Raw genomic sequence first — 22684 nt, 5'->3', positions numbered from 1 at the left:
CTGCCTCCGAGCCGGGAGGCTCCATCCTCAGCTCTTCTGTCTGGAAGATAAACCTGCACAGCGTCTTATGAATGCGGCTGATCCTCGTGTGACACACAGAGACCCAAACATAGACCCAACTTCCAAGATAAACCCATCATCTCATCTCGCGGGGATGAAATCCAAACGCGTAAATAGCGGCGGCGCGGAGTTAGTGTTTCCTTGACTGGCTGCCTCTGAAGCTGAACACCAGGATTAAGGAAGGCAGGAGGAGAGGAGGCGGGGCCACGGGATGGCCCTTTAAGGGGCCGGCCATGCGCAGGCCGTCCCCTGAGCAAGCAGGTAGAGAGCGAACGAGAGACGAGCTGCGCCTTCCGCAGTTTTGCCCGGAGAGGCGGAGAGAGCAGAGCGGAGCGTAAAAGCGCAGCAGGCACCAGCCGCCGCCGACCGTCGTCCCGAAGCAGGAATAAAAGAGGAGCCCGTAGCGACAGCAAGAGCGCAAGGCCTCCATCGTTCGACCCCTTCTAGCCCCGGCTCGGCTATGGGGAAGATCCAGCTCTTCGAGATCCGCCTGGGCGACAGCCGCGTCGTCTACAGCCCCGGCGAGCCTCTGACTGGCACGGTCACCGTCCGCCTGGCTGGAGCGCTCCAGTACCGCGGTGAGCGAGCAAGTAGGGAGGGAGCGCCGGGCGGAGGGGAGGGGGACTCCGTTTCCCACGTCCGTTCCACTACCCTCTCCACGTCTTCCTATTCACATTAACCCTCTGCGCGAAGCCTGCTTGCGAATAGGTGCAAGGGTTCACAGCTGTCGGGACACTTTTTTGGGTGGGTGGGGGGAACCTTTCCACCTGTCGTCCATCTTCTATCACTCTCTAAGCCCCCTTGCAATTAGGTGCCGAGGCTCACAGTCGCACCGTGTAGCGCCAGGGTTACTTTCTTCTTCCCACTTTCTTCCGTGGGGGAGAAAGAGGAGTGGCTTTGATGTGCGCGCAGCGGGGGGAAGTTTAATTACGGTTGAGGAAAATATCCTCTGTCTATGCTCAGGGACTGTGTATTGTATCTTTGCCTGGTTTGAGCAGCGAGACTTGATTTTGGGGCGTTGAAGGAGGCCTTAACGTCAAATAAGCCACACCCCACAACTACCTGTCTGAAATGATAACTTTTTCCCAGTTGCCTGTGGCTCTGTATCCCTCTGCCCCATGTCTTTGCTGCCATGTAGGTGTATTTCTCTCCGTGTCTCTTCTGTAGGTCTACGGTGGTAAAAATCTTAACCCCACCCAGATCCGCTGAAGTGGTGGGATGAATCTTAAAATACTTTAGGACCTACATTTTTATTATTGTAAGTTGTTTTAAACTGTTGTTGACATTTTGTTTTAGTGTTATAACCTGCTCTGGGACTCTAGGGTTAAAGGCAGGTAATAAATTAATAATAGTAATAGCCACACACAAGGAAACCCCCCCCCCCAATTGTCTGGCTAACTCTTCAGCATTCTTTCGGAAAGGAGTGCCCCAGAGGCTTAACTCCTGAGTGAGTGGTCAGGTCTGGTAAAACCACTTTCTGTATGTTTTGCCTCGTGACGTGATTGTGTTAGGAGCTTCTGAACATGTGGAGAGTGCTTCAAATTCTTAGTGCTTGAGTAATCTTAGGCATCTGAGCTTAATGGGTTCAATGCTTCCAGATTTGGTGGAATGGGAGAGTTACAGCACCCCAGAACTCTCTTAGTAGAACTTAAGTGTGTTCAGCACAGTTAGGGAGTTTGTGTGAACTGGGGTGGGGAGTGGTCTTCTGGAAGGGGACAGTGTTCTGTTTGGTTTAAGGCGGGGTGGGCAGGAGACAACCTGTGGCTCTTCAGATGTCGCTGAAGTCCAACTCCCACCAGTGCCAACCAGCATGGCTATTAGTAGAGGATTATGGGAGCTGTGGCTCAGCAACATCTGCAGTGCCACAGGTTTCCCCACATGTATAAGAAGCAACCCTGAGATTCTGAAATATTGGTTGCAGGGGAGACAACTTTTTCTATATTCAGCTGAGCCGGAATGAATCAAATATACCAAAAGTCCAAGTTGCATCCCTCCTTGTTGATGGTTGACTGAGGCCACAATCCTGTGCATGCTTACCTGAGAGTAAGCCCTATTGAGCATAAAACATCTTGTTGTAGACATGTATATCATTGCTCTATCTGTGGCATAAACTCCGGACAAACCTTTTTCTGCACGAGGAGAAAAAGGCTGGGTGAGATATATTATTACATTGACTTCTTGAATTTTATGGCTTCCCACCAACCTTGCATGGTAGGTGGGTGACTGGCCCATAGTGACTAGGTGAGTTTTGTTGAGTGAGGATTTGAACCCAAAGCTCCCTAGCTCTGATCCAATGCTCTTAGCCACTACCCCAGAGGTAGCCAATGTGCCCGCTAGATGTTGCTGAAGCGCAACTCACCCTTGACCATTGGCTGCACTTGACTGGGCCTGATGGGAGCTGGAAGTCTGGAAACATCTGGCAGGCACCAGTACACCACTAGCTATACCTGCACTATTAGACGCATGAATAGCCTCTGGAGGCAGAGTGACTTGCTGTGCCCTTTGCGTGGATGCGCATAATGTGTGAAATGTATGTAGCATTGACATCTGGAAATTGGAACATATGGTGGACTTGGATAAGCAGGTTAGGCTTGGGTGTTGTGTGGCCAGGTGATGGTTGGGGAAGGTGTAGAGCAGAGCTTTCCAAACTTTTCATGTTGGCGACGCACTTTTTAAGACATGCATCATTTTGCGACACAGTAATTCAGTTTTACTAGCAAACCAGAGGTTAAACTAACCCCTTCCCAGCCCTGGAAGGGAGTGTGGGGAACGTTTGTGTGACACACCTACGCACTGCAGCCTGACACATTAATGTGTCGCGACACACGGTTTGGAAAGCTCTGGCACAGAGGAACCTGGATAAAACAGATGCCTACATTGGGAGTGGATTTGGAAGTAGATTTCCTTCAACTGTGCAGATCTGCAAGGTAGGGATTGAAGCTTCCAGTTTTCTTGTTTTCAACCTGTCCCAATGAGATATAATGCCATGATATTCATCAGCAGGTAGGGAGACTTCTACCAGCCTGAGGTCCACATTCCTCTCCTAGGCAGTGTTCCAAGGGTTGCATGACAATGGCGGGCACAACCAGAACCCAAAAGTAAATGGAACAATGGCTTGTACAGTAGGCTATAGTACACCAAAACCAAGATCAAGTTCAGTCTATAATTTTTATTATGATGACCCACCCTTTAGCAGCAGGTCCCAGGGCAGGTTAGAATAATTTAAAATCCAGTATTAAAAGCAGTGAAAACAGACTGCAGTCACAGGAACGGGGTGAGCTTTAAAGTCACATAGTTCAGGTTTGTCTGCATATACACACAATCTTCCATTCTTCAGTCACACAGAAGCACTCAAGGAGGACACGAAGTGGGAGTGGAAAGGGGTGTGGTCTGGGAAGAGGGGGTGTGGCTTGCAGAGAAGGAATGGCCATATCTGGCCCTCTGGTCCTGAGATTTCCCCCTTCCTGATATTTGTAGTTCAATTCTTAAGCGCTCAAAGTGATTTTCTTATATCTCCAGTTGTTCTCACAGTAGCCCTCTCAGGTAGGCTGATGATATTAACCACATAGTGCAGCTTGTGTAGGCTGGACTTGAGTTGTTATTATGTTGTTATTATTTATTAAGCTTATATACCACCCTCTACCCATGCTTCACAAGATAAAATCACAATATAAAAACGCAAAATGCATAATCAAAATAAGGCAGTTCAGTGAAGTCCCTGTTGGAGGTTAGGTTCCAATGGGCAGGGGTACTTCTTCATCATGCACAGCAAATACTTCCACCTGCTTACTGGGGGAGTAAGTCCCCCTGGGGCTTAGTAAATTGACTTGGTATAGCTCAACCTCAGGATTTTTACTCACAAGTAAGCCCCTTTATGTTCAGTGGGAATTCCTAGCAGGTGTGCTTCAGGCTACAACCCTAATATCTCTTGGCCACCTTTGTTAGAACTTTTATTCCAAATTATAACCTATATTTCTTCTGAGTATGCCTAGTATCTGAAATGGTAAGTATCATTGCAATGTCCTTGCAAAGAAGTAGGATAGACTGAGAGGTGGTGATTTGCCCAAGGCCACCCACTGAACTTCAAAGCTGAAGTTCAGTCTAACACTCTAACAGGAATGGCCCATGGTCAGAGAGGATGAGAATTTTAGTACAACAGCCAGTTGTGCTGTGGTCTGTTGTCAGAGACCTGTTGCTATTTCTGCAGCAGGGGCCCTGCTTCTAGCATTATAGAGCCACTCCATCAGCATGAAAGGGGGATTTTTAGCCACTGTGTACTCCAAATCGGGATGCAGGTGGCCCTGGGATGCAGGTAGCGCTGTGGTCTAAACCACAGAGCCTAGGGCTTGCTGATCAGAAGGTTGGCGGTTCGAATCCCCACAATGGGGTGAGCTCCCATTCTCGGTCCCTGCTCCTGCCAACCTAGCAGTTCGAAAGCACGTCAAAGTGCAAGTAGATGAATAGGTACTGCTCCGGCGGGAAGGTAAATGGCATTTCCGTGCGCTGCTCTGGTTCGCCGGAAGTGGCTTAGTCATGCTGGCCACATGCCCCGGAAGCTGTACGCCGGCTCCCTCGGCCAGTAAAGTGAGATGAGTGCCACAACCCCAGAGTCGTCAGCAACTGGACCTAATGGTCAGGGGTCCCCTTTACTCCATACTCCAAATCTAAGTATTTAGGATTACTGAAAACACAAGGAGCTCCATTTTCAAGAGCATGGCATGCAAGCTCTTTTAGGTACAATGGAACTCCACAGGAATCACAGTTCAAGTCATTCTGAAAGAAGATATTGGATTACATGCCTACTGCCCCAGGAAATTATTTTCTATGAAACATTCCAAAATTACACCAAGCTTAACTCTGCATTGTCATGCAAGACAATGTCAAGAATACTGCCCTATGCCAATCATAGTGTACAGAGGGTGGGGTTTATACTCCCAGTGCCTTATATATTTCTAAATACACTATGTTTTGGGCAACCAGAAACCATACACTTGCAGAGCTAGGAGAGTGATTCCTCTTAGACGTCCCAGTGTTGTCTCTAGGTCAACACTAAGTTTTCTTTCCAGGGTAGGGAACCTTTTCCAGCCTGGGTGTCGCATTCCCTTCTGGGAAAGCTCCCAAAGGTCAGTGGTTGGTGGGGTCAGAGGCAAATGTGGGTGGAGCAAGTAATGTAAATCATTTAATGCACAGTAGCCAAAATTCTACACTCACTTGCATACCCTTCTCCATCCTTCAACTAAACAAGGAAGAGGCATGATAAGAATTCAGGGACATACAGCGGACACTTGGATTGCGAACGTGATCCGTGCAGGAGGCACATTCCCAACCCGCAGCGCCGTGCCTGTGCACTTGTAGGTCGTGACTCGGTGCTTCTGCACATGTGCAAAGCGCAATTTAGTGCTTCTGTGCATGCGTGAGTGCCGAAACCTGGAAGTAACCTGTTCTGGTACTTCTGGGTTTGGTGCGGTGCGCAACCTGAAAACGTGCAACCTGAAGCGTCTGTAACCCGAAGTATGACTGGCAAAAACACTGAAAAAAAGGGGTAAGGCATGTGATCTAGGGAAAGTTCTGAGGACCAGATAGAGAGGTGTGGAGGACCACAATGGGATTCTGGGTCTCTCTGTTCCTTATTCCTAATGGTTCCTGGGTCTGAAAAGGTTGACGACAACTGTCCTGAAGGATACATTCTTGGTTGTGTCATTGTAGGATAGGATGTTGTTCAAAGCTATGGGACAAGGATAACTGTGACTTTAAAGGTGAATGGGAACCCTTTACAAAGTATTTGAAGACGCAACAAAGCGAACTGGACTCCTTGGCTGGCTTTGAATAAACATTCACAAACATTTAATTGATAATAATCAGCTAAATAGATTGAGGATCTATACCACTTTGTAACATGCAGAAAACAGCATTCTCAGAGAAATCAAAGACTGGAACTGAGGGAAGTTGGGGGGGTGTGGGAGGGAGGGAGGAAAAATGGGGGGGGGGAATAAGGTTGATATGTTTCTGGATAATATGTTTTGTTTTAATTTTGAATTTTTTTTTAAAGGATGATGTTCAAAGCTTAGGGTGCATCCCTCCACTTCCTTACTTTTAAGTGTGTTTTGGGGTCACCCCAGGTTTAATAGCATAGAACTAACAAACAGGCTCTTACTGAAGAATGTTCTTCTGCATTGCACATGGGACAGGTCCTCAATCATGGAGGTGTATTGGCTATGGGATAGTTAGGTCATATAAGCATCAACTTCTTATCGAGCCTCTGCACTTTTAAAAATGTATTCTTGTTATTTCTGAAATACATGCAACAGGCAAACATAGACAACAGCAATCATATTGTGGCTGATCCCTAAATGGGGATGCATGGAGAAAATAACAGTCTTGAAAGGTATCAGACATGTATATTCATTTCTTAAAGAATTCAGTCCAATAAGTCTCTCCACAGGTTATAGTGGAGAGCGTGCTTTGTTTCGAACTTTTGTGGGAATCTGGAATGGGGAGCTAATAACCCACTTTGACCTTGTGAAAAGTGAACTATTTTGTTGTTTTTAAAGTTATCCACTTCTTGGACATAAGGTGACTTGAAGGCAATTCTCTGTAGTTAACAGATAAAACCGTGCTACCATATATATATATAGCAAAAAACCAAAACCACCATATCTTCTTGAGTTTTCCTCTGTCCCTATAAACAGGTGGAAAATCTGTGGCTCATCATGTGCACAAGAATATTAAGATTTGATTGGTAATTTTGCTGATGATTTTATAGTTTATATTCTTTTTGTAAATTGATTTGAGATATTTATTATTTATTTATTTTTACAACCAAGTGGCATATAATTGTATGAAACAAACCAAAAATCCACATGGCTGGGGGAATACCTTGAGTTTTCCAGAAATCTTCATCAGGTGTGATCAAGGTTGGGGAGCCTCAGTTCCAGGGGCCAATTGTGGCATTTCCAAACCTTTCTGTTTGGCCCTGGGATGCACCCCAGGACATCATCATCATACCCCGCCCAACTGACTGGGTTGCCCCAGCCACTCTTGGGGGCTGTGGAGATGCCTTATGCTTTTCTGGAAGGAGGAGGGGTGAAAGTATATATTTAGCTGGTGGTGAAGCCATCACTGTCTGTATCTTGGGTTAAGAACATAAAAATAGCCCTGATGGATCAGGTCAAAGGCCCATTTAGTTCAGCCACCTGTTCTCACAATGGCCAACCAGATGCCCCAATGGGAAGCCTGCAAGCCAGACCTGAGGGAAACAGCTTCTTGTGATTCCCTGCAACTGGCATTTAGAGGCATATACCGTATTTACCAGGGGAATGCAGGTGGCGCTGTGGTCTAAACCACTGAGCCGCTTGGGCTTGCTGATCAGAAGGTCAGAAGTTCGAATCCCTGTGACGGGGTGAGCTCCCGTTGCTCGGTCCCTGCTCCTGCCAACCTAGCAGTTTGAAAGCATGTCAAAGTGCAAGTAGATAAATAGGTACCGCTCTGGCGGGAAGGTAAATGGCATTTCCATGCGCTGCTCTGGTGTCAGTGTTCCGCTGTACCAGGAGCGGCTTAGTCATGCTGGCCACATGACCTGGAAAAACTGTCTGCGGACAAACGTCGGCTCCCTCGGTCTGTAAAGCAAGATGAGCGCTGCAACCCCAGAGTCGTTCGCAACTGGACTTAACTGTCAGGGGTCCTTTACCTGTACCTTTTTACCGTATTTACACAAATCTAATGCACCATCAAATCTAATGCACACCTTGAAACCAAAAAAGTATTTGCTGGTGAATGTAAACACATCCTCAAATCTAATGCACACCCTAATTTTCATGACATAATTTGGCCAAAAAAGGTGTGCATTACATTTGAGCAAATATGGTATACTGCCTCCAGTACTGGAATTGGTCCACAGCCATCAGGAATAGTAGCCATTATCCTCCTCCATGGGTTTGTGTAACCCCACCCCCACCCCCAATCCTTTCCTAAAGCCATCTTAAGTTGATGGCAATCACCTACATTCTGTGGCAGCAAATTTCCAGTTTATAATTCTGTGTTTTGTGAAGTATTTCCTTTTGTTTGCCCTGGATCTTCCAATATTCAACTTCATTGGATTAGTGCAGGTTCTAATACAATGAAAAAGGTAGGGGGGGAAATGTAACTCTGTCCAGTTTATATACCTCTGTCTTGTCTCCTTACTACCTTTCTATACAGACTAAAAAAGCCCCAACTGTTCCTTGATTGGGAGTTCCTCTCACCCAGTGATTATCTTGGCTGCCCTTTTCTGAATCTTTTTTCCAGCCTTACAATGTCCTCCTTGAGATTCAGTGACCGCAGCTGTACACAGGATTCAAAGTGTGGTTGCACCATAGATTTGTATAATGGTGTTACAATATTAGCAGTTCCTTTTCAATCCTAACGATCCCTTACATGGAAATTGTCTTTTCGGCAGTGGCTGTACACAGGACCAGCATTTCTGCCAAGCCACCCGCTGTAACGCCATAGCCCCAATATATTTCCTGGTGAGTCACACTGTCCTTTGCAGACCCCATCAGTGTATGTGTGAAACTGGGGTGTATTTCCCCCCCCCAGCATGCATTGCTCCACGCTTCCTTACATTGCATTGCATTTGCCTCTTAATGCCCATTCACCCAGTCTGGAGAGATCCTTTTGGAGCTCAACACCAGGACAGTTACATATATGTTGGAAAGCACAGGTCTCAATACTGATGCCTTACTCCACTTCTTAACATCCTTCTTTTGTAGGCACCATTAACCATGCTGGTTGGGAGCTGGGAGTCAGATATAATGGAGGGGCCCTTGATATGGCTGGCTTGATATGGCCTTTCTCAGTAGTCACACTCAAGGTAGAATTTATTTCCCTCTTGAGTTTGGATGGCTTCCTCTTTAACTGCCTTCCAAAGGCTAGTGAAGGCAGAATTAGTAGTAGATTTTGCCCAGCCGGGCATATCACCATCTTTTTATCTTAGAGTTTTGTTTGTAATCAGTTTTGCCTACTCGTGTTCTGTATTGTATGGTTTTTAAAAATACGTGTGTGTGTATATATATGTGTTTGCTTTTATAACGATGCTGTGAGTTTAACTGTTATAAGCTACCCTAAGTGTTGCATCTGCATTAACAGGGTAAAATTTTACAAAGATACACATATATTGCATTTATATCCCACTTTTCTTCCAATGAGCTCAAAGTGGCATAAATGCTTCATCACAACCCTGGTTAGGCTGAAAGACAGTCACTCACAAGAGGTTACCAAGTGATCTTCAGTATAGCTGACTGGTGATTTGAACCCTGGTCTCCCAGTTCCCAGCAGGGGCCTGTAACCACCATACCACTGGCTAATAGATAGGTAAATACCCTTGGGGTGTTTCCGTACCACAAATCTACATGAGTTGTTCTGCCTGGCTTTGCATCTGGCCCATCCACAATTGGCATATGGCTCCTGAAAGGTTTCCTAGAGGGGCATGTTGCCACAGACCGAAAAAAGTTCCCCATGCTCTTGATTTGGAGCAATATGAATGGGCTTCTGAGTTCTCAACTGGCTAACGGGAACCAAGGAACCTTTATAAAGCAGGCTGCCAACTGAGGCAGGGAGCCAGGACCACCCTCCTCTCCTACACAGGGATGGCCTTGGACAAATGCAGATGCCTTGAAGTTGGGAAGGGACTGTTGACTCAGCAGCTCCTGGAACATCTTGGTCTTTTCTCTGGCTGGGGGCTGCAAAAACAAGGGAGCGGGCTGGCTTGCCTCTTTCAGCATGCTATGTTCTGTCTCTCTCTCTAGGATCAGAGCTGTGAATATTAACACTTTGGGTGGTGTGGTGGTGAGAGAAATTCTCTTGGGTAGGCTTGGTGAGAAATCACCAAAGCAGGCAAGAGAAGCCCTCACCTCATACCCTGGCTTCAGATTTTTGCATTCACTTTGCATTTCTGCCCTGCCTTGTAGCATAGACAGAGATGGCAGCCTTGGCCTGAGGTCATGCATGATGGGGGGCTGAACCCCTGTCCCAACCCAGCATGGTTCACTCCTCTTGTCGCAGCAGCTAAGGCAGTGTCTGGTTGGCTAGGGTGAGGTGTGCCAAGTTGCCTTGGCAGTGGTGTGTGTGTATATATGAAGGTGTTTTGGAAAGAACACCCAAACAACTGCCAACTTTTTTGGGGGTGGGAATGCTGGAATTGCTTTTATAAATAGCTTTTTAACGCTGCCTGTGGTAATTATTCTGGAGTAAGAGCTAGCAAAGGGACACAGGTGGCGCTGTGGGTTAAACATCAGAGCCCAGGGCTTGCCGATCAGAAGGTCGGCGGTTCGAATCCCCGCGACGGGGTGAGCTCCAGTTGCTCGAGCTCTTCTCCTGCCGACCTAGCAGTTTGAAAGCACACCAGTGCAAGTAGATAAATAGGTACCACTCTGGCAGGAAGGTAAACGATGTTTCCGTGCGCTGCTCTGGTTCGCCAGAAGCGGCTTAGTCATGCTGGCCACATGACCCAGAAGTTGTACGCCGGCTCCCTCGGCCAATAAAGCAAGATAAGCACTGCAACTCCAGAGTCGGTCATGACTGGACCTAATGGTCAGGGGTCCCTTTACCTTTACCTTTAAAAGCTAGCAAGAAATTGATAGCAGGTTCCAATTTTAATACCTCACCTCTTCTCCCCATGATCCCTTGAGCTGGAACAAAGGCCTTATGTCAAGTCAGACGACTGGCCCCTCTAGGTCCCTCTATACTGACTGGCATCAGCTTTCCAGGATTTCAGATAAGAGGTTTCTCCCCGCCCTATCTGGAGATGCCAGGGATGCTAGTGGGGGGGGGGAATGAGTGTTTAGACCCCTGGGCTCTCACTTGTGGGTTGCCTCAGGGTTCTGTCCTCTCCCCCGTGCTTTTTAACATTGACATGAAGCCGCTGGGGGGTTTGGACTGAGTGTCCATCAGTACGCAGATGATACCCAGCTCTACCTCTCTTTCAAATCAGAACCAGTGAAAGTCCTGTGTGAGTGCCTGGAGGTGGTTGGAGAATGGATGGCGTCTAACAGATTGATGTTGAATCCTGACAAGACAGAAGTACTGTTCTTGGGGGACAGGGGGCGGGCTGGTGTGGAGGACTCCCTGGTCCTGAATGGGATAACTGTGCCCCTGAAAGACCAGGTACGCAGCCTGGGAGTCATTTTGGACTCGCAGTTGTCCATGGAGGTGCAGGTCAATTCTGTGTCCAGGGCAGCTGTTTATCAGCTCCATCTGGTACATAGGCTGAGACCCTACCTGCCCACAGACTGTCTCGCTAGAGTGGTGTATGTTCTAGTTATCTCCTGCTTGGACTACTTCAATGCGCTCTGTGTGGGGCTACCTTTCAAGATGACCCAGAAACTGCAACTAATCCAGAATGCGGCAGCTAGACTGGTGACTGGGGGTGGCCGCCGAGACCACATAACACTGGTCTTGAAAGACCTACACTGGCTCCCAGTACGTTTCTGAGCACAGTTCAAAGTGTTGGTGTTGACCTAAACGGCCTTGGCTCAGTATATCTGAAGGAGCGTCTCCACCCCCATCGTTCTGCCCAGACAATGATGTCTGGCGCCGAGGGCCTTCTGGCAGTTCCCTCATTGCAAGAAGCAAAGCTACAGGGAACCAGGCAGAGGGCCTTCTCTGTAGTGGCACCCACCCTGTAGAACGCCCTCCCATCAGATGTCAAAGAGATAAAGAACTACCTGACATTTAGAAGACATCTTAAGGCAGCCCTGTTCAGGGAAGTTTTTAATGTGTGACATTTTAATGTATTTTCAATCTTTGTTGGAAGCCACCCAGAGTGGCTGGGGTACAAATAATAAATTATTATATTATTATTATTATATTGAACCTGGGATTTTTTCCATGCAAAGCAGATGATTTGTCACTGAGCTGCAGTTTAGGAAGGTTGTTGGCAAACTGGAAAGTGTGCGAGATGATAAAAAATCTGGAAACCAAGCCTTATGAGGAAAAGTTGAAGGAGCTGCGTATGTTTCGCCTGGAAAAGGGGGAGACAGAGGAATTATGATAGCCGTCTTCCAATGTCCCAAGGGCTTTCACATGGAAGATGGAGCAAGCTTGTTTTCTCCTGCTCTGGAGGGTAGGACTCAAACCAATGGCGTCAAGTTACAAGAAAAGAGATTCCAACTAAACATCAGGAAAAGGTTTCTGACAGTAAGAGCTGTTAGGCAGTGGAGGGTCTCCCTTGGGAGGTTGTGGACTCTCCCTCCTTGGAGGTTTTTAAGCAGAGGTTGGATGGCCATCTATCATGGATGCTTTATCTGAGATTCCTGCACTGCAGGGGGTTGGACTAAATATTCCTCAGGTTCCCTTCCAACTCTACAATTCTATGATTCTAAGACTTTTGCTGCAGAAAGGTTTGTGGTTCTCTGCACCCAACCCCAAAAGAAATCAATGGCTAGGACATTTGGGTAGTCGGTGGAGAATTAGTGTGATGTCCCAGGATGTGGAAACTTGTTGAAAGCTGCATTTAAATGGGGGGAGGCAGCACTCAAACCTATGACTTGCTCCACGTGCATTCTAAAGTAGGGTTTTACCACATGCTCTATTCCTGATTGTGTGGGTCCGCTTGCTTGTGCATCATCTGAACACGGTGCTAAGCTGATGGCGCAGCAACACTTAAACATTCTGACGGTGGGGGAGGAATTTGTGATGACTCCACTCATGTTTACCATTGGTGACTCATGAACATGCATGATGTGTGAATTGGACCTTGGAACCTGTGGCAGAAGAGTGACTCAGCTGCACCCAAGTTTCCAAAGGTGCTTACAGGTGTGGACGTTGAACAGTGTCCCAATTATTGCTGCTCTCCTTTAAGCTGTGAGTGGAATAGCTACTCTAGTTCCATATTTCTTTAATTCAAATAACAGCCTTCCCCTCATTAGCCAGTGTGGTGTAGTGGTTAAGAGCAGTAGTCACGTAATCTGGGGAACCGGGTTCGCATCTCCGCTCCTCCACATGCAGCTGCTGGGTGACCTTGGGCCAGTCACACTTCTTTGAAGTCTCTCAGCCCCACTCACCTCACAGAGTGTTTGTTGTTGGGGAGGAAGGGAAAGGAGATTGTTAGCCGCTTTGAGACTCCTGAAGGGGAGTGAAAGGCGGGATATCAAATCCAAACCCCCCTCCCCCTCCCCCTCCCCCTCCCCCTCCTCCTCCTCCTCCTCCTCCTCCTTCTTCTTCTTTTTCTTTTTCTTTTTCTTCTTCTTCTTCTTCTTCTTCTTCTTCTTCTTCTTCTTCTTCTATAGATTTAAATCACTGAACAGGTGAATATGAGGGGGATGATTTGCTCGTGATGTCTTGCAGAAAAAAGGGAGCCTGGCAATTCTGTGTTGAGTGCCCAGTGTAGAAGTAAACCTAGACTGTGGGTGGAGAACCTCAGTCCCACGGGCAAAATGCAGCCCTCAAGGCCTCTCTGTTTGGTCCTTGGAACTCACACCTCACCAACCTGGCTTTGCAACCTGAGAGCTCTTTTCCTGTCTGGAATGTGTCCTTGAATGCTGTGCTTGCTTGCCTGGGTGGAGAATAAAGAGGTGTGTGTGCATGCATTTGCATAGAAAGTAGCCGACTGTACAAAGGTGAAATTTACATCCCTTGCTCAACCCATTTTTATCTCTGACCCCACCCGCCCTCAGGCACTGAAAAAAAAAGACTTGAAAAGATTATCCAAATCACCAGTCATCACAATTGGGGCAGGATAAGAAACTGCACTCCATCCTAGCTACATGAACAGGCCTATGAGTGTGTACAAAACAGTTTCCTTCAGACTTGCAAGATAATCAAGGGTGGCTGGGGAGCTTGATCTGTCCTGGTGCTAGGAACTGATAATAGGAGTAGATGGGTGTGTGTGTGTGTGGGGGGGGTGTTTCTTTTTAGAGCAGTGGTTCCCAAACATTTTTGGGCCACCGCTTCTTTGGTTCCACAAACTCATCCCCAGTGTCCTCTACCCTATAAAAAGCATTGTTCAGAATAACAGCTTGCACGACCCACTAAAGAAGATAGCAACACAAGAAAATACCGTATTTTCCGCTCTATATGACACACTTTTCCCCTCCTAAAAAGTAAGGGGAAATGTGTGTTCGTCTTATGGAGTGAATGCAGGCTGTGTGGCTATCCCAGAAGCCAGAACAGCAAGAGGGATCACTGCGCAGCGCTCCCTCTTGCTGTTCTAGCTTTTGGCTTAGCTGCGTGAAGCCTCTTCAGGGCATTGGGAGCCTTCATCCTGCTGCCCTGAAGAGGCTTCGTGTGGCTGTTGCTGGCTGAGGGCCGCCCCTCATTCTGTTCCCCCACCTCCCAGAAAAGCCCGCAAGAGCCGTGCTCTCTTTAAAGAGCCACGCGGAGTGTGTGTGTGGCTCTTGGGGGCTTTTCCCCGAGGAGGGAGAAGCCTGCAAGCACCGCACACATGCTCCTTGCGGCTCGTGAAAGGGAGTGCTGAGCAGAGCCTGGGACGCATACAGGCTCTGCTCAGCGCTCCCTTTAAAGAATATTTTTTTTCTTGCATTCCCCCTCTAAAAACTAGGTGTGTCTTATGTTCAGGTGTGTCTTATGGAGCAAAAAATGCGGTACTAAACAATAACCAATAATCATAGATTTATTCAAAATTCAATTAAAACTATTCAGTTTAATTAACTCAACAAAACTGATGAACTTGACCCAGTCATACCAGCTTTTCAAAGAATATTTATTAAAGTTTTCAGTAATAATACAATAAAAATCAAAAAAAGAAAAAATAACAAAAATACAAAAATAAAAGTAGTTAAAAAACACATGAAGTTTCCTTACTTGTTTTTCATTAACTTATTTCCCAGACCTCCTCATACCTCCCTTTTTTGTATTCCAATTCCAATTATTAGTTCAGCAAATCCTTATCAATAAATTTTAACCTATTTCTAAACCATTTTTTCCATATTCTCTTAAAGCATTACAGCTGGAAACCATTTAGTTTCTATCCGACATCATTCTAACATTCATAAATTTTACAATATTTCTGTAAATAGTCTTTAAATTTCTTCCAGTCATCTTCCGCTGACTCTTCTCCCTGGTCTCGGATTCTGCCAGTCATTTCTGCCAATCCCATATAGTCCATCACTTTCATCTGCCATTCTTCCAGAGTGGGTAAATCTTGTGTCTTCCAGTACTTTGCAATGAGTATTCTTGCTGCTGTTGTGGCATACATAAAAAAAGTTCTATCCTTCTTTGGCACCAATTGGCCGACCATGGTCATACCAGCTTTTCAAAGCCTGATAGTCACTTACACCTCCAGTGGCCTCTTGCTGCCCCCTTGCCTTTTAGCTCCCCACCCCACAAGGTAATCCTACTGTCCCCCATGGGGCAGTACCACCCTTTTCGGGAACCAATGCTTTTAGACCTTTGTGACTTCTAATGTCATGTTGGATTAATGTTTTGTTGTTAAAGCTGCACAATGGTGTCAGTGGAGCCGTGGTGTCTTGCAGTGTTGGTCCTGCTGTTTGAAGATAATCTCTCTCCCATTTGCTCAGTGGATTCTGAAAGGTGGGGGGAGCTTAGGCAGAGAAAGAGAAGCCAAATATCGAAGCTGGTCAGCAGATCTGTTCTGTGATTGTGCCCTGTCCCTTGTGCTCAGCTTCAGTTTGTTATTTTGCTGAGATTTAAAGTGGGTGAGTGTGGAATCGTAAGCTTCTGGCTGCTCATTGCAATCTCACAAACCCCCTCCCGTGTCTTGTGAATGCTGGTCATCCAAAGAGAAATGAGTTGATTAAAATTGAGGAATAGCAACTTAATATTGAGGCGTTGCAGGACTAGACAATTTATTCTGTCAAAGAAGTGGCAAGTTTTTAGGGAACTAAGAGTGCATTAGATTAATCAGCTCCAGTCTACCAAAGCTGGTGCCACAATAAATTGCTGTGTGTTTTTAAGAGTGTGTTATGGGTCCTCATTGTTAAGCTGCCATTTCTCATGTTTTTATCTACTCTCCTCTCATTTGACTGCAGCTTAAGATTTATTTCATTCATATAAACTGACGCATGCCACTGTCCTGGACCCTTGCATCTTATTTATAACCAATTGTTAAGAACATAAGTAGAGACGCTGCTGGATCAAACCAGTGCCCATCTAGTCCAGCATCCTGTTCTCACAGTGGCCAATCTGATGCTTATTATGGGAAGCCCACAGACAGGACCTGAGTGCAACAGCCAGTACTTGTGATTCTCAGCAACCTTGGTAGTTGTGATGATTTAGAGTTCCATTCTGTTAAGTATCTGGTGAAGACCTTCCTCTTCCAGTGAGCCTTTTAAGTAGATGTTTTCCCCAGTCTTTGTCTGTATTGGAACTGTGTTTAGATTAATAATAAAAACAATTTGTTACCTGCCCTTCACCCTAAAGTCCCAGGGCGGGTTATAACATTAAAACACAATATTAAAAATTGTTTTCAAACAACTTACAATCACAAATGTTGCATGATATAAACTTAACTTATATAGGGTGATAACTTATACACTACAGGGGTGCCCAAGCTTTTTCAAAGAGGGCCAGATTTGATGAAGTGAACATGTGTGAGGGCTGACCAAAGTTGAGCTTTTTTTTTTACAATTTTACCCTAAAGTTGTTGAGCTTTTTCTAGGATTTAACCCCAGAGCTGTTGAGCTGTTTTTTAGGATTGAAGCTGTTGAGCTTTTTTTTTTTTTTTTACAATGCTGAACCTTTTTTAGGATTTTACCCCAGGACATATACTGCCTGTTATGCAGGGTGTCTTTTGGGATGGTACCCAATCTTCGTTCTACTCAGAGTAGACCCACTGAAACCAATGGACCAAAGTTAGCCATGCCCATTAGGAATGACTATTGGATACAACTCTTGGAACTAGCACTCTTGAGAGGACTTTTTGAAAAAGCCTTTGGGGACAGCCCCAGAACAGATTGTTTGGGGATCAGACCTGAGTGGTGCATCAAACGCTTGATTGGTTCTCTTATCTGGCATAGAATTGGTATAAAGTTGGTCTGCTCCCTGTTTGGTTTTGCACAGTGAGCTCTGGCTCTCTGTGATCCTCCCTGTGCCTGCTTTCCAAAGACAGCTGCAAACCAGACCTTCAATCAGCATTTTCCATCCCTCTAACATTGTCCTCTTGCTTGGGGAGGGATGGAGTGTCTGCTGCACTGGCTTTGCCCCAGAGGCACCACACAGTTCCCTGTAGCCATTGCACACAATCCAGAGCAGCCTGCTCCACTGCTTTGTGTTGCAGGCTGGTATGAAGTGCATTACTCATTTTGGAATGAAGTGCCTAGGAGGGAGACTTTCAGAGGGTTTGCTGTGGTAAGTCTGTTGTTGCCAAAAAAAAAGGAAGAAAAGAAAAAAGGTCACACAGCACCTTTTTATGAACTAACAGGTGTTGTGGCATTATGGAGTAGAACCCATGTCATCAGATGTATGTCTGCAGCACTGGAGGCTGCTTCATTAAGGCGAATGGGGCACTGCCCCACATCCTCAGTCCTCCCTCAGTCACTTCTCCCTCCTGCCATTCTTACTTACAAACTAGCTCAGGGGGTGGCCAGCTTCCTTCTCCTCCTGAGGGCTCATCCAGACTTCTGCTTCTCCTGCCACTTTCCCCCAAGGAAGACCCCCATCTTTACTGCTGATTTGGAGCGAACATCAGTTGGGTTTTCCACAGATTCATATTTGCTCCAATTCAGTGCTTAAAGAACAAGATTTCCAGGGAAAGCAGTGGAGCAAACAGAAAACTGCCTGGACCTGTTCCTTCTAGAACTAGAACAAGCGGAAGTGTGGAAGAGTGTTAGTCCTGGTAGAACTCAGCAGGGAAGAAGATGGGGACAAAGCTAGGATTGGTTGGCTCATTGACTCTGGGTCCTCCTATCATTGGTTCTGGCACCAACAACTTTTGGGCTCCTTGCTTTCCACCCTACCAGTCTAGTAGGCACCAACTGATACTGTACCCTATCTACCAGGGAGTTTCTCTTCCTCCCCTCTTCCTGTTCCTTTATTTGCCTTGGGTGGGGGGCGCACCTTGTTTGATACCACTTTAAACAGTCATGACTCCCTACCCCCCAAACATCTGGGAGCTGGAGTTTAAGGATGCTGAAAGAAGACCCCCATTATTTGAAAGAAGCCATGACTGTTTAAAGTGGTGTCATAGTGCTTTAAACATATTGTGTGAATGTGGCCTTAGCAGTGTTTGATGACAGAGTAGAACCAGCTTGCAGGTGAGGGTAACCCTTCCTGTCTGAATGTGAGTGTTGTCAGGATACCATCTGCAGGGAGCAGCAGGGTCACAGTATGGCTGTGGCTCTTCAAGTTTGCTTTCTGGTTAGCACACAGATGGGCGGGTGGTCTGGTTCTGGGCTCCAAGCCAGCTATGCCCTTTTGTGCTAATAGCCATTTGAGGTGGTGGGATGTCGTCACAAACTCGAAGGGTCTCTGTGTCTGTTGCTAAGGAACTGTAGAGTTGACTGTGGCAGTCCTTTCTCTTTGAAAGGCTGTGTGTCCCACCCCCGCCCACCCCCCATTTCTGTCAACCCTAATCTCATGCCTACCCTACAGGACTCAAGGCTTGCTGTTTTGATCATGCATGTAACCCACCGCTCTGGTGAGCAACAGCAGCAGCAGATTGATTTGGCAAACCATCTTGATACAGGTTGGGCCACCTGCCACATTTCCAGGTGGCCTGTGTGTTTGTTCCCCCTCCTTTTTGCCTGATTGCTGAATAAAACCCCATTGGGTTAAAAATAATGGGTGAATTCATGCACCTTGTGCTGGTGCTGGCTTTCCATCATCTTGGAAGGGGTGGGTGATGTAGAGCCATTGCTGCCCACAACCCAGATGCTCTTTTTAGTGCTGGAAGTGAACGAACATCGGTAGCTGCCTCCTATTGAGTCAATGCTATCTCTAGCTTAGCATTTCCTACACTAGCAGATAGCAGCTCTCCAGGGTTTAAGGTTGCAGACTTTCCTAGCTTTACCCAGAGATGCCAGTGGGAATTGAACCTGGAACTTTCTACCTCTACCCTCTACCACTGAGCCATAGCCCTTGTTGTGCTCAAATGTGTTTGTTTGCCTGCACTTCAAAGTAGTAACAAGAACACCATCTGCACTGTACTTTCAAGCAGTGTCACACCACTCTGGCTTTCCCCACAAAGATTCCTGGGAATCGTAGTTCACGAAGAGCGCCAAAAGCTGCTAGGAGATCCCCATTTCCTTCAAAGAGCTACAAGTACCTGTGTGGTTCATAACAGCCAGTTGCTCTTCCCAAGGAAGTATGGGAACTGTAGCTCTGTGAGGAGAAATGAGAGTCCTCTCGGCATTGTTAGCAAACTATAGTTCCCAGGATTCTTTACAGGATGCCAGGGCTGTTTAAAGTGCTATTGTCAGCGCCGCCCAAGGTCCCAGCTCACACAAGACCAACGCTGCTTCTTTCTTTAGTATAAAAGTCTTTATTGAAGTTCAGTTTCACTTCCACACGCGCAGCGTGCAACGCTACGTCTGTACCTTAGACCGCCGAAGCTCCATCTGAATCTCCTCCCCCCTGACACCAGTTTAAGATTCTAGCCTTACTCCACCTCTTCCTCTGTTCCTTCCTTCTCTGGGTCCGCCTGCTAGTCGGAGTCTCACCCTTCCTAGACTCCTCTGACGCTGAGTCCCCTGACTCTTCTCCCTCCCTCCTTCGGGCTTTTGGACCTGGCTCCCAATCCGGGTCTTCTGCTGTCCCGCGCTCCTGCACATTTGAACTTGGCGCGCGCAGCCTCCCACTTTCCTTCTGACCGTTACACTTGTGTCACTGCTCCCCCCTTCGGGGAGGCTAGCTGGACCTGGCCTTCCCTCCGTTTCCCCACTTTCCGATGGGGGCGTGGTTATCCCTGACTCATCTTCTCTCCCCGCTGGAGGAGCGGCTGGTCCTGATCCTCCGCTGCTCCCTTGGGAGTCCCCGCTGGCCCCTTGTTTCTGGAGCGTCCCCACTGGGACCCCCCTTGCCCTTACCATAGGCGCCCCCTTCTGGGAATCTTCTGATTCGCTGGAGAAGCTCATGGAATCTCTCGGGTCACTGTCATATTCCCCTACGCTCCCCTCGGATTCCTCTCCTCCGCTCTCTATTTGCTCTCTCCCCTGTGCTTCTGCTCCTGAGCCTCTGACAGCTATGATGATGCTTAAAATGCATAGTGCAGATGGGGCATTACTTAAATGCTGTCTTTTATTGCCAGAGAATGCCGATATACAGTATAACATAAATCAGTGTAAAACACACTGTCCCTGTGAAGGTATATTAGAGATAGGCTTCAAAAGAGAAATTAATCAAGGAAATCTTTGCTATTTGGGTTGCAGAAGTCTGGAACCAGACTTGATATTCTTCTTACAGATTAAAGGAGAACAGCAAAAATTGGGCACTGTTCATCACCCACACCTGTAATCCTAAGACCCAGAAAATGGGCTCAAGGTGTATAGTGGTTGACAGCTGGGTGGAAGATCTCTCAGAAGCCCCTTATAAGTTGCAGCAGGATAGAAATACATAAAGTAATACACAAGCAGAATTAAAACAAAAAACAAAAACCAGAATCCCATTTGAGAGGCAGTGTGGTGTAGTGGTTAGGCTGAGTATTGGAGGTGGTTGAGAACAAAATGGGTTAACCCAGTGATTTCCAACCAGTATGCTGTAGCACCCCAGGGTGCCTTGAATGATGGTCAGAGGTGCCATGAGCAACACTGGCCTCTGCCACTCTTACCTTCCCTGCTCTGATGCCCTCTCAAGTCTCTGCTTCCAAAAGGCCTGCACAGCTGTTAGTTGCAGCAGCCCTGGCTACAAGCTCCCTGGGTGAATAGTGCTTCTGGGGCTGGCCAGGAGGTGCTTCCCAGGCCCCTGTGGGGCAGTGTGAGGAGGCACCTCTCTTTGGGGTGGGGAGGGCAGCTCAGATACCAGGGGTGGCAGCAGTGCCTGCCCAGAGGACTCCCAGGGAGAGGGGAGAGGAGGTTGAGGAAACACTCCACAAAGGAGGGTGTTTGAAAAGGGGTGAGAGGCTGCCCGCTTGGCTGGCAAAGGGTGCCATAACTGGGTTCCTGAGCCCCACAGGGGTGCCGCAGAAAGCATGTAGTTGGTCAAGGAAGCCGTGGACTCAAAAAAGTTGAAACCCCATGGGATAACCCCATGGCTCCTTGTAAGAAGGATGACAACACGACTTCAAAACATTCTCTCTTTTTCATTTCTTTCAGTACCATTGACTATGGTATCCTTCTGGAGCAGCTGTCCGAGTTAGGAGTAGGTGGAACTGCTTTATGGTGGTTCTGGTCTTACTTGTCTAGTTGTTTCCAGAGGGTGATGCTTGGGGAGTGTTCTTCAGCCCCGTGGAGCCTTCAGTACAATTTTATTCCTCATGCTGTTTAACATCTATATGAAACCACTGAGTGGGGTTATTCGGAGGTTTAGAGTATGTTGTCAGCAGTATGCTAATGACACACAGCTCTACTTCCACTTTACCTCTGCAGGTGAGACAGTGGATGTGCTGGATCATTGTCTTGCCTTGGTAATGGACTGGATGAGAGCCAACAAACTGAAACTCAATCCAGATAAGACTGGAATAGCGGGTGGTTCACTAGACAGGATGGAAGGGAGGTTGCCTGCTCTTGATGGGGTTACACTCCCTCTGAAGGAGCAGGTACATGGCTTGGATCTATTGTTGTCTCTTGGCTCAGGTGACCTCAGTGGTGTAAAGTGCCTTCAATGAGCTTTGGCTAGTGGTCCAGCTGTGCCCCTATCTAGGGTGGGATAGCCTAACTTCTCTTTTCTATGCTCTGGTAACCTCTAGGCTGGATTGCTGCAACGCAATATACAGGGGGCTGCCTCTGAAGATGGTTTGGGAACTTCAGCTGGTGCAGAATTCGGTGGCTAGGTTGCTCACCAGGGCAAGATGATTTGAGCATATAATGCTAATTCTGGCCCAATTGAACTGGCTGCCAATTAGTTTTGGGGCCCAATTCAAAGTGCGGGTTTTGACCTATGAAGCCTGAAATGTGGTCCCTCTCCACATAGAAACCTACCTGGATCCTGAAATCATCCCCTGAGACCCTTCTTTGTGTGCCTTTTCCACAAGAGGTCCGGAGGACTGGCAACACAACAATGGGCCTTTTCTGTGGTGGTTCCCCATTTGTGGAATGCTCTCCCCAGAAGGCTTGCCTGGCACCTTCCTTACATATCCGAGCACAATTCAAAGTGTTGGTGCTGACCTTTAAAGCCCTAAACAGCCTCGGCCCAGTATACCTGAAGGAGCATCTCCACCCCCATCGTTCTTCCCAGACGCAGAGGGCCTTCTGGCGGTTCCCTTGCTGTGAGAAGCCAAGTTCCAGGGAACCAGGCAGAGGGCCTTCTCAGTAGTGGCGCCTGCCCTGTGGAAAGCCCTCCCATCAGATGTCAAAGAGATAAACAACTACGTGACATTTAGAAGACATCTGAATGCAGCCCTGTTCAGGGAAGTTTTTAATGTGTGACATTTTAATGTATTCTTAATCTCTGTTGGAGAGATGGGCCAGATGGGCGGGGTACAAATAATAATAATATTAATAATAAATAATAATTATAATTATTAATCTGTAGGTGCCAGACAAAACAGTTCCTCTTTCCCCATGCCTTTGGCTAATTA

General features: G+C 47.1%; 1 protein-coding gene across 3 annotated transcripts in view; it reads left to right on the top strand.

Moving 5' to 3' along the window:
* The first annotated feature begins 205 nt into the window (after window positions 1-205).
* The window catches only part of ARRDC1 (arrestin domain containing 1), a 56208-nt gene continuing 33729 nt past the window's right edge, over window positions 206-22684 (top strand). Inside the window, exon 1 of one of the 3 annotated variants that reach the window (XM_053373878.1) lies at window positions 206-638. In XM_053373878.1, coding sequence (XP_053229853.1) covers window positions 521-638 — 118 coding nt within the window. In that variant the 5' untranslated portion in view covers window positions 206-520. The remainder of the gene's footprint in view (window positions 639-22684) is intronic. The other 2 variants (XM_053373877.1, XM_053373876.1) reach the window with 2 other exon arrangements.

The sequence above is a fragment of the Podarcis raffonei genome, chromosome Z, assembly GCF_027172205.1.
Source record: "Podarcis raffonei isolate rPodRaf1 chromosome Z, rPodRaf1.pri, whole genome shotgun sequence".
Classification (NCBI taxonomy): domain Eukaryota; kingdom Metazoa; phylum Chordata; class Lepidosauria; order Squamata; family Lacertidae; genus Podarcis; species Podarcis raffonei.
The sequence above is the reverse complement of the archived record's forward strand: the minus strand, read 5'-3'. Positions and strand labels throughout refer to the sequence as shown.